The 17,804-nt window shown below is 40.9% G+C and overlaps 1 protein-coding gene across 3 annotated transcripts in view; it reads right to left on the bottom strand.

The window, feature by feature from the left end:
- The window catches only part of TPH2 (tryptophan hydroxylase 2), a 78,743-nt gene extending 64,421 nt beyond the window's left edge, over window positions 1–14,322 (bottom strand). Inside the window, exons 1-5 of one of the 3 annotated variants that reach the window (XM_068190233.1) lie at window positions 14,066–14,322; window positions 11,066–11,218; window positions 8,604–8,787; window positions 8,408–8,508; window positions 5,428–5,495 (exon numbers count right to left, since the gene is read on the bottom strand). In XM_068190233.1, the coding sequence (XP_068046334.1) occupies window positions 5,428–5,495; window positions 8,408–8,508; window positions 8,604–8,787; window positions 11,066–11,218; window positions 14,066–14,170 (611 nt within the window). In that variant the 5' untranslated portion in view covers window positions 14,171–14,322. The remainder of the gene's footprint in view (window positions 1–5,427; window positions 5,496–8,407; window positions 8,509–8,603; window positions 8,788–11,065; window positions 11,219–14,065) is intronic. The other 2 variants (XM_068190235.1, XM_068190234.1) reach the window with 2 other exon arrangements.
- Window positions 14,323–17,804: the final 3,482 nt, after the last annotated feature.

The following is a 17,804-nucleotide window of genomic DNA, read 5'->3' as shown; positions in this document are numbered from 1 at the left end:
CAGCAGCCAGCCTAGAGGAAACTAAGCCTTTAAATACATCTTTCCTTTTGTTTTAATTCTGCCTTGTTCTTCTGTCCCCTCCTGTTTGCACAGATGTACAGACACTGGAGAGCAGGAGCTGTCCAGGATACCTGCAAATCTGTTTCTGACATCCAAGATTTGCCTTGAGTAGCTACAGTTAATTCAAAACTGACTGACAGTGTGAACATTGCTAAGAGATCCTTCCAACTTGCACTGCCTTGTATTTAGCTGTAAGGAATTTCCCATGACATGGCCATGGGCCATCATCTCATGTCATTAATTGCCCCTTGAAGTGTTATAGTGTTCCTCTGGAATTAATATTCAAAATCTAGAATGTGTAATCTCTGCAATCTGCCTTCTCCTCAGGCATCTTCTTCTCCCACACTGTAACAACATACAGATTGGCAAAAGGATTCACAGCATCCTCCTCCACTCCATCAGTCCTTATCTCTCCCTCTCCTGCCACAGGGCTGGCAACGTGGGCACTCCCAGCCCGGTGCTGCAGCTTCCCCAGTACCACAGACAGTAGCTGAACAGGCATGTCAGGCACGGGCAGCTCCACTGCAGCAGGAGAATCACAGTGCTGTTCTTTTGCTGCCGGCTGCTGCTAAATTCATAATCCTGTCTCCAGTGTACGAGGTAACAAGGAGTAAGCCCGCATGTCACATTTGATTGCTGCTGTGCAGTCCCTACATGTACAAGAGAGGATCATCTGCCCTACATTCATTGTGGTTGTCCCCTCATCTTTATTGAAAACTTATCATTTAATCCCCTTGCCTTTCATGATATCAAAGGATTTTGATCCATGGCAGTTATCTGTCAGTCAAAGGCAACTTTGTATGAGGTGCTCGTGCTTGGTAGGGACTGCTGAATATCCAATACATGCACTAGTTCCCTGTCAGCCACTTTTGCAGACATGACAAGAATTGCAACACGTTTAGTGAAGTATTTCTCATCACAGGATCTGCACTGGGTCTGTGCCCATCCTGCAGTGGGAGACAGTCCTTCAGGTCTAGTATCTGCCCTCCCCTTAATGCTTCATCAGCCTTAAGCTGCCTGCCAGCTCATGGAAAACATAGCATAGCTATTCTGAATTGTACGGTACACGACAGATACAAACAGATTGCTACTCCATCCATTTGCTTTTGCCAGAATACCAGCCTCATCCCTTGTCCTTAAGCCTGACCTCTACTATGAATACTACCAGTATGTGTCAGCACTGGCACATCAAAGAGGAAGATATGTTTTACCAGTGCAAAAGCTTATGTTTCTATTTAGCCTGTCACTAGAAAGGCATAAACACAATCAAGGATCTGAAGCTTGCTCACTGCTCAGTAAAAGTTTATAACTTAGTTATTGTTCTAATTAATTCATTAGTACTGAAGTAAGGTTCACCGAACATTAATTCCTTAATAGGTTTCATGCCTAGGAGAGCTGATCTTATTTCCAGCTGATCATGATAGTGCTTTCTTCATAGAGGCAGCCAGACTTCTGAAAGGATCTATGCATTTTTCCCTCACCTCTGCAAACTTCATATTTCTTACCATCTTATTTCAACATGCAAGATCCACCTTGCACACAAATATTTCAATAAATCATGGAAACGGGCAATCTGCATAGCCAGTTTCCTTGCGGTTAAGATGACTCTACAAGCTAACCTAATCTGAATTTTTATTTCTCCTTATTAAAATAGGGTTTTTCTATTTTGCCATGGTCATGACCTATCAACTCATATTATTAATTCCCTCTTAAACATCATATGTTTCCTACAGATTTAATTTTCTCAACACTTTTCCAAACCCTAATCAGTCTCAAAGGAATAATTAGCAAGATTAATGCATTTTCACTATCTTTAGGATAGAAGCTAAGTGAAGGAGGGAGGAATATGGTGTTTTATGGCTTTTTTGGTCCATTTATTTCACACAGCTGATCTTCACTTCTGTGCTCTATTAACATGTCTTTTCCTTTAACAGCCAGCTCCAGCAAATACCTGCTCCTTCAAGTTCTCTTGGTAATGTTTTTCTCTCTCTCTCTTCATTACGGACACTACTTTATGTTCGAGCAAAGCAAAGCATCTACCACTATAGAACTGTAGCAATTCATAAAGGAAATGCTGATCTGGGATTTCCAACTCAAATTTTTATGGATCCAATTCCTTGCAGCCAAATCTCTGGATTTTTTAAGGAAACAAATGTGGGTTGTTGGGGTTTTTACAATGGAAAATGAAAAGCAGAAGCACATCAAGCCTCAGTAAGTGATTAGGAAAGTCAGTTGCCTGGAAGACACTGAGAGATGTTTATCCCCAAGGAGGCCAGCTCTTGTAAAAGAACTGTTCTTTTTGTGGAAATAAGTAAATAGTCATTAGACAACAGACAAGACTGTTGTCTAATGTTGACTGTTGACAAGCTCCACAGCACGGGTACCAGAAACAACCCAGCTGTAGCAGAACAGCTTTAATTGAGCTGATTTGCCTTTCCTCAGCATGACTTGGGCTGTGCTGCAACAGGACACTGAGGTTGTCTCCCTGGGCTGTCTCTCCATGGATACCCAGAGACAGACTGACTGTACAGACCAGCAGACACAGCATGTCCCTGGGGGTAAGGATAACCACTGCAGGAGATCTGAAGTCTGAATGAGATTTTGACACATGTTAGATAACTGCCCTAAGCACTGGTCTCCCAGTTTTTCTGGTGCCTGGCTAAGAGTATTTGAAGCCTCTTCTTTTCTTTCTGCTTATAATACTAGGACAAGTTTGCAACATTTTAAAGGTTTGAAAAGATGAGTGAAATGAAGGAGTTTATTTGAGAAGTTTTGCTGAAGTACAAGATCTGGTCCTCAAATAACCTCTGGTGTAATTGTTGTAATGTGCCTGCAAAAATGTTCTTAAGCCTTCAAAATCTAAAGAAGGAAAAGGTTTTCCTTTCCTCAGTTTGTTTCATTTTCTGGAAGTATGCAGGATTACTTTGTTATTTTGCAAAAAGTTGTTTATCTTCTGGTTTCAGGGTGGAAAAACAGGCCACACTTTGAAGCAAAAGACCAACTACTGCTTAGTAAGCCAACTGCATCACCTTTCCAGCACTTAGGCAGCTGAGAGGGAGAAGGAAGGAAGATCTTACCAGCAAGTTAGCAGCTGTGAAATGCACAGCACTACTGCCACCATCATGGATAAATGGAGAACTATCCCACTTACTGAAAGAGCCTAAGAGCACACACAGCCTGCCCTCATCCACAGGTATCCACTTGACATTTCACACTGCAGTAAATGACAAGAAGCACTAACTTCACTGCAAGCATTAGACTAAAAGAAAGATAATAAATCAATCAGCTTTAAACAAACATTCTAATGAAAAAAATCTATGTCAATTTACATTTGAAAGCTGGCTAAACTCAGGACTTACCTGGGCAGCCTAGAGAGCTTCTCTACTAATAAACACCTGCCCCAGCAGGCAGCAGCTCAGTGTGCTGGATGCATGTCATGAGCACCCACCTAAACAAATACCACTGTAGGCAGAAAGAAAGGGGAAAGAACACTAGCACCTACATGTGTGTAAGACTGGTAATGACTGGCTTAATGACTGCCTTGGGACAACAGTAGAGGAAAAATATAATCAGAATTTTATGGTTAAAAGCAGACTTAATGCTTCTCTCCCCCCAGCCTCCTGCAGGCTGTATAATAGCTTTATACTGAAAAATTTCAGAATATTCAGAATACTTTATACTTCAGAAATTCAGTTTTGACTTGATTCCTGACAGGATGTGCCTCCTATAAGTGGAAAAAAAATTTGTACATTTCATACTCTTAAACCACGTAGGTAGAAATCTCAAAGGAGAAAAAATGAAAAACCTGAAGAAGTGTAGAGAAGAAAATGGAAAAGAACATGAAATTAATATGTTCTTTCCCTTGAGAATGAGGGTTTAAACCTGTTGCAAATAAAACCTAAAGTAGGATTAGAACTAGTTGAGTGCTTCTGTGACAAGAACATTGCAACACAGTAGATGTTTGTAGGTAGAACAGCAAGTTTCCTAACTTCCAGAGACTGTAGCAAATTGAAAATACTGATTTGAAACGTGGAAAAAAAAAAAACAGAATAAGAGAACACTTGCAGTCTACTTGTGTGCAGCCACCAGCTTCTCTAACTACGTAGAAATACACTGACTAAATTCTAAGAATTTTAGAGCTGTATTGGCAAAACCAATAAATGGCATTTTGCAGCACCCAGTAGAATCATAGAATGAAACAATTGTTAAGGTTGGAAAATAACTCTAAGATGACCAAGTCCAACTGTTAAACCAGCACTGCTATTTTCACCACTAAACCTTGTTCCAAAGTGCAACATCCAAACACCTTTTGAACACTTCCAGGGGTGGTGATCCCACCACTTCCCTGGGCAACCTATTCCAATGCCCAACTACCCTTTCAATAAAATAGTTTCCTAATATCCAGTCTAAACCCTTGTGCAGCTCGGTGCCATCTCCTCTCATCCTGTCACTTGTTATCTGGGAGAAGAGGCCAACCCCCACTTCACACAACCTCCTTGCAGGCAATTGAAGAGAGTGATAAGGTCTTCCTTGAGCCTCCTTTTCTCCAGGCTAAACAACCACAGCTCCCTCAGCCACTCCTCATCAGACCTCAGTTCCAGCCCCTCCACCATCTCTATTGCCATTCTCTGGACACACTCCAGCACCTCAATGTCCTTTTTAAAATGAGGGACCCAACACTGGACACAGGACTCGAGGTGTGGCCACACCAGTGCTGAGTACAAAGGGAGAATCACTGCTCTGGTCCTGCTGAACACGCCATTTCTGATAAAGGCCAGGATGCCATTGGCCTTCTTAGCCACCTGGGGTACACTGCTGGTTCATGGTCAGATGCTGCTGACCAGCACCTCCAGGTCCTTTTCCACTGAGCAGCTTTCCAGCCCATTTTCTCCCAGCCTGCAGCACTGCAGGTTGTTGAGAGCAAAGTGCAGGACCTGGTACCTGGTTTGTTGAACCTCATGCGATTGGCCTCAGCCCAGTATAGAACATGCATCAAAAGAAAATAATAATTTTGGGGTTTAGTGAGCTCTTCCAACTATGTAGGGATGCTAGATATGTGCGATTCAGCCGTGCACCAGTTTGTCAGTAAGACATGCAAATATAGGTAAAATATTTTCCAAAGTTTAAGCAGCTGTGAATAAAATGCTAAAAGAGAGAGTGCTTGCGTTTCAAATGCTTTACTTGCCTGTAGCTGTATCAAAAATGTAACAGGATTCCAAGCATCAGGTTTGTAATTTATAGCCTACACTAAACTAGTCAAAGTTTAAAGGATGACTTTGTCTACTGTTAAACTTCATCCTACAGAATTAAGTAGAGCATGAATTCTAGCTACTCAGCAGCACAGGGAAGAATTATGCCAGTACTTACTATTTATAGCTCATAGCAACATCCACAAAGTACTTTCTTCTCTGTCGATAGACATTGTCTTTAAATCCCTTAAGCAAGGAAGAAGAGAGTAATTTACAATAAGGACATAAAATTAGCTGTAAGAATTATAAAACACATAATTAAAGTGTTTATTTAGTACTTAGTTGCATTGTATTTTGATTTACACGGTCTACTGGACTGCAAAAGAAAATCAGGGTTTATTTTCTTTTTTTTCTTCACCAGAGTTCAACAGGAGTTCTTTCAAGTTCTTTGTGCTCTCTTGAGAACAAGAGAGCTCTCTGCCTTTTATAGGTACAGTCATTCATCCAAAATGTTGAAAAGTGAAACTTTTTTCCTGTCATTTTATCTCACTCATGTTTTCCTTGATCTGAACTGAGATCTACACACAGGTGCATAGCACAATAATCTACCTGGTTTTTATACATCTTTCTTCACTAGAATCAAGCATCTAAAGATCATATGCAACTCATTTTGAAGATTCTTTTTTCAGCAGTTGCCATCTTAACCAACACATTAGGAACTGTAGGAACTGAACCATCAGCCTCCTGCACAAGTTTGAGTTACAAAAGAAGGGCTCTACCTCATGGGCTACAGCAGGCTCACACCTTTTCCACATTAAGAGCAAAAGAGTTGTATAACACATACATGCTGGCCAGTTACAGCTCTTTGAGCTATTCAAAATTAGAGTAGATCTCTTCTTTATCTATAAAATATAAAGACACTTCAGGTTTGGACTATAAGAAGAGTAAACTATTTTCAAAGTAGAACTGCCAACCTCTTGAAGATAAAAAAGGTTAAAGAGTTATCTAAGTTACCCAGTTAGTAGCCCAGAAAGTGCAATTAAGATTTTCCCTGAAAATTAAAATGCTGAAAACTAAAAGTTTTTTTTTTTCCTCACTGCTCACATACACATGCAAAATACTGAAACAAATGAAAAGATAACATTGCTGCATTTGAAATACTTGTATGACCTTCCATAAAACTCAGAAGACATTTTACTGCCCCATAACCACAGCTGTGCTGCTAGGGCAGAGTATGGGAGGATTTCACAGGACTACAGAAAGCCTTCAAATCTCCACTGCTACACAGAGAAGCTTCTTTGACTGGCAAAAAGTTGCTGTAATCTGGCGGACCCTCCTTGTCTCCTTAATACCTTTTGAGGTAAATGTTGAGTTACTCAGCTGAAGACCATTCAAGAGACCTGGAAAGTGACGGAAGACAGCACAGGGGACTTAAAAGCCAGTCAAATGTAATGAAACTGAGACTGAAATCATTAGCCATTATGGAGTGGGTTAAGGCTAAGCTGCTGGAGTGGTGCTATCCTTACAGGTTCTGTAATAGGATAATTCTCTTTGGTCCTCTGGCAGATACATGCCACTGCTAAGGAACAGGGCAGGCAGCTGGGGTGGCTTTTCAGAGGCCAGTCACAGATTTAAGGGTTCTTACCCCATTTCTAACATCTAGCATGCTGCATAGGCTAACGAATGGTGTGTAAATTGTGTTTGTAAGAGTCTTCCCAAGTATAAAACATATATTCATATAATGCAAATGTCTTTTTTTTTTTTGTTTTCTGTAAAACTGAAGGCAAATTTTCAGCAGAGCGCTCAAGTATTTAATGAAGGTACCAGCTCAGAACATAAAACAGCACCTAATGGCCTGTCACAGCCATAAACTCAAAGCTGGAATGAGCTGTCTCTACAACCTCGGTTTGAACCAAATTATGGTAAATGGTTGAAGATAATCAACAGGCTTTTCCTTTCAGAGAAAATGTTAATTAAATCCTAGTTTGTCATCAAAAAGTACATAGCAGAAACCAGGAATCAGGAATGTGCTCCGCGACTATGGGCCCTCAGTATGGGAAAGGCTCCCACATGATAGAGGAGGCTGAGAACCAAGCAAGGTGATGACGATGATGATTGTGGCTGGTATGTGGGCAGGTGACACCAGAGACAGTGGGGCTGCCATGGATTTTTGTGATGATTTCTATTTGGCTTGTGTACACAGGGGTGAAAATCTGTGCCTGAGCTCCCACCAAAGCAAAAAATGTGTGCCAGCAAAACCAAAGGAAACTACCATCTACAGTTAGAGTTTAATCTGAGTCTATTACAAGACAGTCTTATGGTCAGATATCTTAGTTCACTGCCTACTTCCTTTCAGCTGGAAATTTCTGACAGTACCAGTTTAATCCAGCCTGTTTTAGGAATTAATATAACTATCTACCACCAATGTCTTTCAGTCAAGTCATTCAGAGGTGTATAGATTTGGATTTATAAATCCAAAAACTTGGATTTATAGAAAGGGAAAGTATTTTAAAAAAATTATTGCAATCAACTGCCATCTAAAGACTCAGAGGTTAAGCATTTATCACCATTAGCAAAAAGAAATAAAACAATAACAAACACCTTTTTTCTGTCTTTTGCATTGAGCATTTGACACTACTAGAGATACCACTTGTGCATGCAGACTTGTGTCCTGCCACCAAAGTCAGGAGATTTTGAGAAACAGTAAGAGACACCTTCCCATTTGCTGTATTCACCAAAACAGGAACATGTTTCTCTGTTTTGTCTTGTAATTACATCCTGAGTGCCAAATAATTCCTTCATAATTCTTTCTTCTGACACCGATTGACAATAGCAAGTCTTACCCAAGAGCTACTTCTGGCAGAACTGAAGGTCATATTAATCTAAATTCTAAAGTTTGAAACTTTTCTATCAACCAATTACATTTTCTTAAAATGCAAACAGTAGAAAAGGGGATATACTTACTAAACAATGAATAAGTTTGGTGGAGGACCTGCATTTTGTGTATCTTTCTACAGAAAAGGAAAATTAATTCACTGAAACTACCAAAGAGAAGCCAGTCCTCATCTTCTGAAAACAGTCAGCAGTCAATAGGCTTTTTATTGGACTGGCAAATAACCTGGCAAATCATCTATGGGACAATTTTGTGTTACACTTACAGGGTGATCAGCATCCAGCTCAGATCCATACATCAAAACTCTCTGAGAGCATTTGTCTAACTCAGAGATCTTCCTGGGGAACCAAGGGACACAATCGAGATCTGTAGGAAACAGAATCCAAATTGAATGCACTGGCATGTAAGAGCATGGAGATACCTGTGCAAAACATCTGTCAGTGATACAAAAACAGCCTTGCCTTCTTCATCAGTCCAGATGTTTTCCGGTGGATTGAGAGATACTATATTAGTTTGAAACTTGAGCAACTGGATCAGTTCATTAAATTCTTTCTTACTGCAGTCACAGTCCACAAAAATTTCCACCTCTGAATTCCTTCTCTTTGATTTTCGTGATTCAATATGAACCATACTCACGTGTTTTTCCTGTGGAAAGGAGAAATAACAGATGAAATGCAGACATATGTAGAAGAGAAATGCTAGAAGAGCAATACTGGTGGCGCATTGCTCAGGAAGGTTTTTACAGTTATTAAAAGGTCTTTTTATTGAAAGTACTCCCTTTTTCTATTTACAGGATTAGTTAGTGACACATACTAAATACTGATGACAAAAAAAAAATCTTAAGTGGAGAATAAAAATTTTTTTTTTTAAAGAAGAAAGCCAAGTAATGATTTCATTTTATCAACCAAAACAATCTCTTACAGAAGACAGTATAACACTTTTTTTAATCTAATGCAATTTTATATTTATCTTTGCTATAAATATTACATTCTAATGCCATTTTAATTGGCAATTTGCATAATAAAGATGTTAATTTAAATATAATTGAGTGTGCTTCTTTAAATAGATGTTATTAAACATACTAAACATACTACCTGATGTACCTTACTACACGAGGAAGAAAATATGTTTATGAGAATACACACGTATCAATCTTCATCTATCTACTTTGCAATTATGAATTACATGAAATGTTAACAGCAATATAATTTAAATCTAACTGAATTTAGTCTCTATAGCAATGTCCCCATCAAACAAAAATCCTGCAACAAACGTCACAGTGTAAATACTTCTAGCATGAAAACTTTCCTAAGGGATCTCTCTCCCACCACAACTGCTGGTCTGCCAAGGGTATCATACAAAGACAGATAACTATAATGTGCTATGGCTGACCTGATCCAGTGTGACCGCCTTGCTTCAAAACAGGAGGTTGGATTAGATGGCTATTCTCAACATGACTGACTTCCAATGGAGTCTGATGTTTCCTTTTTCTTGCTAGACAGAAACTACCTGCTACTTTTCACAACTATTCTTGCACTTACACAGTGAAGCCAATAAAACATTTGTTGACTTCCAAATGGGAAGAAATTTATGCCTGTATTTCCACTTGCCTGTTGTATTTTACATAAATGTACATTTCAGGTGAAGGTGTCCTCTGGCAGAGCCAACCAGCAGCGTCTGTTTTTACACCTCTGGATATATAGACACATTTCTTTTCACTGGCATGCTACATAACTGTGTATACAGTGTAGCAACCCAATCACATAACAAATTCAATTTTGTCTTCCCTAGTTTAAGTTGAGAACAAAACTCTGCACTCCTTCCTGCAGTATTCAAATCAGTAACTGACTACATGGATGGAGGTGAATATCCCTGCCACATCTTCCAGACACATTTTAAGAGACCAGAGTGAGTTCTATGCCTATTCCCAAGAAGGGATGGCAGATGTTTAAATCCAGAATTTCAGGTATGAACCCATACCAGCATTTCAGCCAGAACTGCACTTAGACACTTAACCCTTGGAGAAGAGCTGCATTGAAAACACAACTACTATTGCAATTTCTGTTCACTTACTTAGGTTTCCCCTCTTTTTGTCAAACACCTTTCTTCCTGGCAGGCTCCCTCCTGTGGGTCTAACTCACCTCTTTTTCTTGGCTGGAAAATCTATGCGTCTAACCTATACCAGCCTTAGGAATCTGTTCCCAGAGCCGGCTACAGGTTCTGGGAATCTGTTCCCAGAACCGGCTCTGTTACCAGAGCGCTGGTAATGCCCAGTGATCCCACACTTACATCCCTCTGATGGTTTGACCTGAGACACAGGCTCCAAACCACTTCCTAACTTTCACTTCACTGCACAAACTGAACAATTAAGACTTTTATTATGCTGCTTTAAGGACCCGCAGACATGCCTCCAAGCATTCTGACCAGGAATCTGACAAGCACTGATTGCATGGGGATCTGTGTGGGAACCAACACCTCACAACTGACATTCCAGTTAGACACATAAAAGCCTCACTCTGCAAACACTTAAAGGTGTCTCTAATTTCAAGACCAAGCAAGGCTGCCACCAGCATCACCTGATTGTATTAGATTCCAAACTGCTCTCTGAAAGTGTCTCTTTTCATTGTGACCTGCACAGACAACTTCAAATCTAATTTAGTGTTGAGAATCACATCAGAAACCTAAAGTGAACCATGTGAACATCAGCATCACTGTCAAATTTTATTTCAGAAAACCCTTCACAAGCCCAAAATGCTATGTTCAATGGTCCATAAAATTTTAAGTTACTTTTATTCATTTCTGCAGAGCGAGTGTAGCTGCGCTCTATTCCTCCTGCCACAGTCCATTAGATTGATATCAACAAAAAGCCTGACCTCAGTAGCCATCCTCAGTCCAGCCAGCATAAATGATTTGTAAGCATTACCTGGAAGAGTCTGAGAGCTTTCACCAATCCACCAACTTCATTCTTCAAGGAAAACACCACAGCTGTCTTTCCACCTTCAGATGTAGATTCACTTTTCCCATTTCCCTTATTCCCTTTCTTCTCCTCATTTTTCCCAGAACTTGATCTGTTTAGCTACAAACAGATAAAAAAATACAATCATCTCAGATGAAAACAGGCAAGAGAAATTTCCCGCAAGAGAAATTTTTGTTTTAAAATAGTTGAACAGAACTCATCCTGGCTTAATTTGAAAGAAAAGGTTGTGTGTTTACTTGAAATCAGAATCACAGGTTAAAGGCAGCTGCCAGAGAAGATTATGTAAGAGGCCATACAAAAAAAAAAAAAAAAAAAAAAGCCTAAGGAAAAGCATAAATGCGATACATATATGGTGGCATTATTTGGGCAATGCTATAATTAGAAGTAAATGTGAAGCAAATGGAGACAGTCTAAATTACTGGTAAAGCCAGCAGCTCAGTTATTGAAACCTGAATATTGCTGCAAAATCACAGGATGCTATCCTAACTTCTACCCATCAATTTATGCAGATATGCACTGGTCTGTATTTTTGTATTGACCATTACTACACTTAAAGCCAAAACTTTATGTTCTCTGTCATAGTACAATTAACGTTATCATGTAATGCAATTCTTCCTGAGAAAACAAAACCTCTGTTGATTATACAAACAATAACAGAAATGCTTAGACTGCAACACAGAATATCAAGTTGGAAGGGACCTCGAGGATTATCTGGTCCAACTTTTCTTGCCAAAAGCATGGTCTAGACAAGATGACCCAGCACCTTGTCACACCAAATCTTATAATTGTCCAGTGCTGGGGAATTCACTGCTTCTCTCAGGAGATTATTCCAGTGGCTGACTGTTCTCATTGTGAAAAACTTTACACCCCACAGAAGATGAGTTAGCTCAGGAACTCAAAAAAAACCAGAAAATTGCACCATCCTTGGCCACTCTTACATTCTTCTCAGAATTTGTGAGTCCAAGACTGTTTTAAGCGAAATTTCAATCATTTTCCAAAAAATGTTATTTTTACATCTTAAATCTTGTTGAAATTCCAACAGTACAGCCTTTATAGACAATTTTTATAACATCAACCACATTTTTGAAAAAGCAGCCTGCATATTCTGATACTTAGTCTGTTACTCCTGGAGAAATTAAGTCTTCAGTGAGATGCTAACTGCGTTGTTATAATCCATAAAAATATGCAGATACACATTAAAAACACATATTATTTCAATGTTTCAAATTGATTAAATTGTACTTCAGTAAATTCTAAAGCAGCTTACAGAAAATAACCTGGAAATCCAGCTTTTTAAACAGATCTTTTAACACTCTTTAAATGGCACAGGTGAAATCAGCCACATTTAAACCAGGTACGGGACATGCTAAGTCTCTATGGTCTTTACTCATCATTTATTAGAACACAAGGAAACAATCTGGAAAACCAATTTGTTTGCATAATGATATATGAATGGGTTTCACACATGTTTATTTTTTAGCAATTGAGTTTATATGAGTCTGCTCCTACCTGATATGGTAGGAATCTTGCCATGGGATAGTTATGGGGAAGGTCACTTTTGTTTTAACTTCAGTAATATCTAGGATTTTGATAAGTCCTTTTCACATACATCAAGCACACAACCTCCAGATGAAGTGACAAAGGTGCTGCTTTTACAGCCTCTGTGGTTTATTCCATGTGTGCTGCTTTCTAGAAGCTTTGTACACATCATCACGGAGTCAACCAGGCATCCGAGAATCTCAGTCAGTTCCTCTGGAAAACAAGGGCGCTCAGCACTTTCCAAGCCCTTCACAGGTTCCCTAATACTCTCAAGAGAGCATTACCCAAAGTGATGACTGAAAGACCCTCTTAAGCATTTGAAATCTAGAATGAACACCTATTTTTTATGAGTCCAGTAGAAGAGGATGAACTTGAATTTTATTAGCCGTGTTTATTAGTACACTTCATAATTAAATAATGACTAGCAGACCATCTTTCCTAATGAAAATTACTTGTCTGGGGCAAGTGAAAGTCCTCAGGAAAAGAAGTCATTTACAGCAGAACTCAGAGAAGAAAGTAACTCAAATATAAAGACAGTAAAACAAATTTATTCTATTTAATTCAATGCTTTCAATAGAAGCTGAACATGTAGAAACAGAGATACTCCACATTTTACTATGAAGCCAGTAGGCCAATTCAAAACTGGTACAAACCCATGTACTCTGCTGGTTTTACCCAAGTGATAAAAATCTTCATCTCTTACAAAAACTCTATAGGAGTCACAGTCTTCAAAATCCTAATTATTTATGTATTCAGAGCAGATTGCCTTATTTAGTCACACATTTACCTGTTAGCATATAGAAGTTTATCCCATGCTTGGAACCACCCAAGCACCTGTTGCACCCATATCATCACCTTATGGAGAACCATGTCTATCTCCTGACAGTCTTTTTCAGTAGTCCCCTGGCACGGTGTTCCCACGTGTCCTTGCACGCCGTCGGCAGAAGCCGGGAACAGAGCAGCGAATCCACCGGCACCAATGCAGAGTGCACGGCATTTGTGTCTTGCCAAAAAACGCTTTCTAGATCGTGCTGTGAGCCTTACGAGTGCCCTGAAAAGGCAGTCTCTGCTGATGTGTGTAGCCCGCTGGACTAACGAAGGGCTTCCAAAATCCAAGCATTTAAAACCATCTGAGCTGGATCCAAGGTTTTGTTTTTTTTTTCTATTATTCCAGTGGCAATACGGTTCATTTCTGCAGTAAGGCTTGTATTGCTAGTAAAACTTTTTCTGTTATTTATGACACGTTTAAGGCAGCGTTTTGAACGGGGACCGATTCGACAGCAAAGTCAGTTTCACCGGCCCCTGCAGCTGCCGCGAAACTGCTGACTGGACCACGAAGCGAGGAGCAAGGGCACGGAACCCGACCCCGCGGCGGCCCGCCCTGCCCGCCCCGGCCCCGGCACTTACGGTGAGGCTGCCGGCGGCGGGGCGCTCCTCCGGCAGGGCCGAGTCCAGCGAGAAGCCCCGGCGCGCCCAGTACTTGCTGGAGAACATCATCATGGCGGGCTGCATGGGGCCGGCGGCGGGCGGGGGGCAGCGCCGCGCTCTGCCCGCCTCGCCCGCGCCCGCTGCCTTTATACGCCCCCGCCGGGGCTGATGGAAACACGATTAGGGGACACCCGTCTCCGGGTGACGAGAGCCGCCGGCAGGCGGACGCCCACGGTCCCCGCTCATCTCAGCAGCCGGGGCGGGACGGGACGGGACGGGACGGCGCAGCGCGGGGAGCGATCCCGCCGCCTCTCGCCGGCAGCAGCCGCGCAGGTCCCGCCGCGGAGCCGCTGCCCCACCCGCCCTGGGGCTGCTCCTTCGCCCTCCCCTCACACCTGCGCCTGCCGTGGGCGCTCCGCTCCGGAGCCGGCCCGAGCGGCACGGCCGGGCCGGCCTCCGCCTCCACCGCGGCACCAAGGCACGGCACGGCAGGGCTCACAGCCCCGGGAGCAACAGGCTCGAGAATGTGAGGACGGCACGGCAGAGAATTGCAGGAGCCGAGCTTCAGCACAGAGGTGTTGTGCAGAGATAGCGAGAAATGCTTTGGTGTAGAAATCCATCTCCCCGTTTAAGTGAGCAGAAGGCAACTGCTGAAACAATAACTTGGCTGCTTGACTTGCTTGAGCCATCTCCCAAATTTACTTGCGAAATTTAGGATTTCTAACTTTTCTTTGATTGTAACATTCATTTTGTGACTTGCCACCGTCACTTGCCATCCCAGCTCCTCCTCATTCTTCCATCTTCCAGAACCTCTCCACTACATCCTTTGAATGCATAGGTTACCTTACAGCATGTAGCACTGAACAGCTGAACACCTGAATTGGGAGCACTATGTCAGTTTCCCTCAAATACCGTACTCAGTTTTCTCTATTCCAACACACCAGGCAGGGGAAACTTAGTACTTCCCCTTGAAAAGCACCATCGGTGACTTGCCCTGAGCCTCCCAAAAGAGGGGCAAACTAGCTGAATGCAGCAGCTGGCTTCACACGGCCACATGTATTATTAGCTCAGTCTCATATCCTAAGTTATCAAGAGATGTTCCCTGTCCTGTTTTCTCATTACTTTTGGTGATAGGAAAGCAAGCTGGTGTCTTTGGACTTTGATATTCCTATCTGCTGTGCATGAGATACATAGACACGGTTCCTGCAGTTAAACAATTTATGAGTGAGGTTGCTTAGCACTTTCTGAATGCTCCAGTGACAAAACCAAACACGACTGGGCTGCCTTTCCACCTACAGGCAAGACAGAGCATGATTTTATCTAGTGTTAGATCCTGGCTCTGCAGCTGGGACATCACACAATTCAATGACCCTACTGCTTTGGAGCCTTGTTACTGTTGCACCTCCGTGCAGTAACCAGAGTACAGCAAAGGTTTTGTCTCTCATTACCGCTTCAGCGTGACTCCTGAATGCAAAACAAACGAAGGAGTCAGCAGGTGTTAATTACAGGTAGGAGGACTCCAGTGCTTCAGCTGTTTTAACCATGTTGTCTGCCCATGTGTCCCACAGAGAGATTGCTTCTCCCTAGAAGGGAGTTCCTTTTTGGCAACTTGTATTTTGTAGATGAACTTTGCCATATCAGTGCCAGATCAAAAGACATTTACGGACTGAAAATGTTTATTTCTTCTTTGTTCTAGCTGCTGTACAGAGCTGGTATATGGCTCTAGGAATATTGCTAAACTACAAATTTTGTTGAGATCTCAACTTACTTTTCTATAGTTCACAGTGCTGTATATTTAAACTAAGTAAATTCTTAAAATCACTGACCAAAAAATTAGAAGTTCATCAAAGCAACTATTCAAAAGTACCTGATCTAGAGCATGTCAGAGTGTCGCTCAGCAGTGCTATTTCATCTTGGGAAATAGAGTTAATGTTGACAGTAAGAAATGGATAAGCTCACTTTTGTTATTAAAAGTACCTCATGGCCTATAATCAGAATTCAGAAACTGCAAGGTCCTCTTTACTTTATACACACTTTCTTTTTTTCTCTCATGAGACAGCAGAGTCACTGAGTCACTGTTGCCTAAAGTCCTCAGCTATGCACTTTTTAAGCTAAAAAATTTGCAGAATTCTCAAGTGAAAATTGAAATCTAAAGCAAATCTGTGAGATGTTTTCAATGTTTGAGTAATTTTACCCCCACTAGAGATATCAACTGCCAGTTTCAGAACATTTTCCTTAAAAATATTTGTAACATTTAGCATAGCTTGATTCATCTGGAGGGTGAAATTCAAAGGGCAGAGCAGCTAGTATTGACCAAAAAACTACTCGATTTTAGCCCTGGCTCTCCCAGATCACCAAGACTTTGTCTCAAGGCACACTACAGCAGGAAAAAGAACTCTCAAGTCATCATGTGGCAGAACAGAGAAAGAAATGAAGCTATGAAAAGGTATCACAAAAACATAAAGAAAGATGGCCTCCACAAGGATCTAAAATGTAAACAGCACCATTATTCAATGTCAGGTCTAAGAGGCAGGGCAGAAAACAGATATGCTAATTATTCATGTAAGAGATGTTGACACAAGCAGAAAATAGAAGTCCCCATACCTTTTCAAATTACAACTTTGCTGGTAAAACAAGGACTTTGTGAAACAACTGTCAAGTGGACTAACCAAAGGAGCTTTTTCAACAAGGAAAGATGTACATCTGTTCCTGTTTACCAGAGATAAACACACACACACTCCTAAGTCCAGTTCTCTGAGCAATTTAGGTCTGCTATGAAAAATCTATGATGACAATGTACACTTTATTTTTAAGTCATGAAGATATGGGTTTTCAAGCAACCAGCAAAACCATCCCAAGCTCTTTTAACACTAAGGGGATTTTAACCAACTAACAACCATTGGGCAAGGATATCTACCAAAAGATAGACTGGTTAGGAAGGTCTGGGAACAGAGATGATATGAACATAAAGTGAATTCACAATTTTCAGCAAAAGAAAGGTTCTGAGAAAAAGGCAGAAACAATTGCAGGAGAAAAAAAAAAAACAAAAAAGGGATTTCAATAAAATTAATTATTACAAGAGCCCAGAAGGGGGAATCTAGAGCAGAAAGACAGTCCTCTCCCCACTCCAGGGAAAACATAGTTTAATCAGGAAACTATTTCATCACAGAGGAAGTGTGGTCTTCTACTACACTTTTACTGGTAATAGCATAAGTCATTAGTTCGTCATTACCTTCAACTCAAAAGAGGAGCTTATAGGAGATGCAAACAAGGACCAAGCTACTAAATACAGGTAGAATAGCACATAGATGAAAGCTGTGGTACAAAATTCAAAATCATTAATATAGGATATCAAAAGCAACTTTTAAAAAATTACTACAGCAGCAGCTATAAGAAGTGAACTATTAGACCATTGAACACAAGGAAAGGACAAAACAATAAAGACCTTTAAAATTAGCTAAGTATTCAATGCACTTTTTTTACATCAGTCTTTGTTAAAGAATCAACTGTGACCAGATGTCTATCATAACTAATAGCAAGGGCAGAGAGATAAGCTCTTTGCTTTTAACAAGATGAAACAATGTTGGAGAATACTCATGATGAGTCTGATCACAGCAAATGAGAGCACAGAAACAATTTACAGAGGAGGCTCATTAAACCTCTGCCATCAATAACTGTTTTAAGAACTATGGGGAAGGACAAATGACAAAAGACTGGG

This window comes from Anomalospiza imberbis, chromosome 5, assembly GCF_031753505.1.
Source record: "Anomalospiza imberbis isolate Cuckoo-Finch-1a 21T00152 chromosome 5, ASM3175350v1, whole genome shotgun sequence".
In the NCBI taxonomy this organism is placed as follows: Eukaryota; Metazoa; Chordata; class Aves; order Passeriformes; family Viduidae; genus Anomalospiza; species Anomalospiza imberbis.
This window is presented reverse-complemented; position numbering and strand designations above follow the sequence as displayed.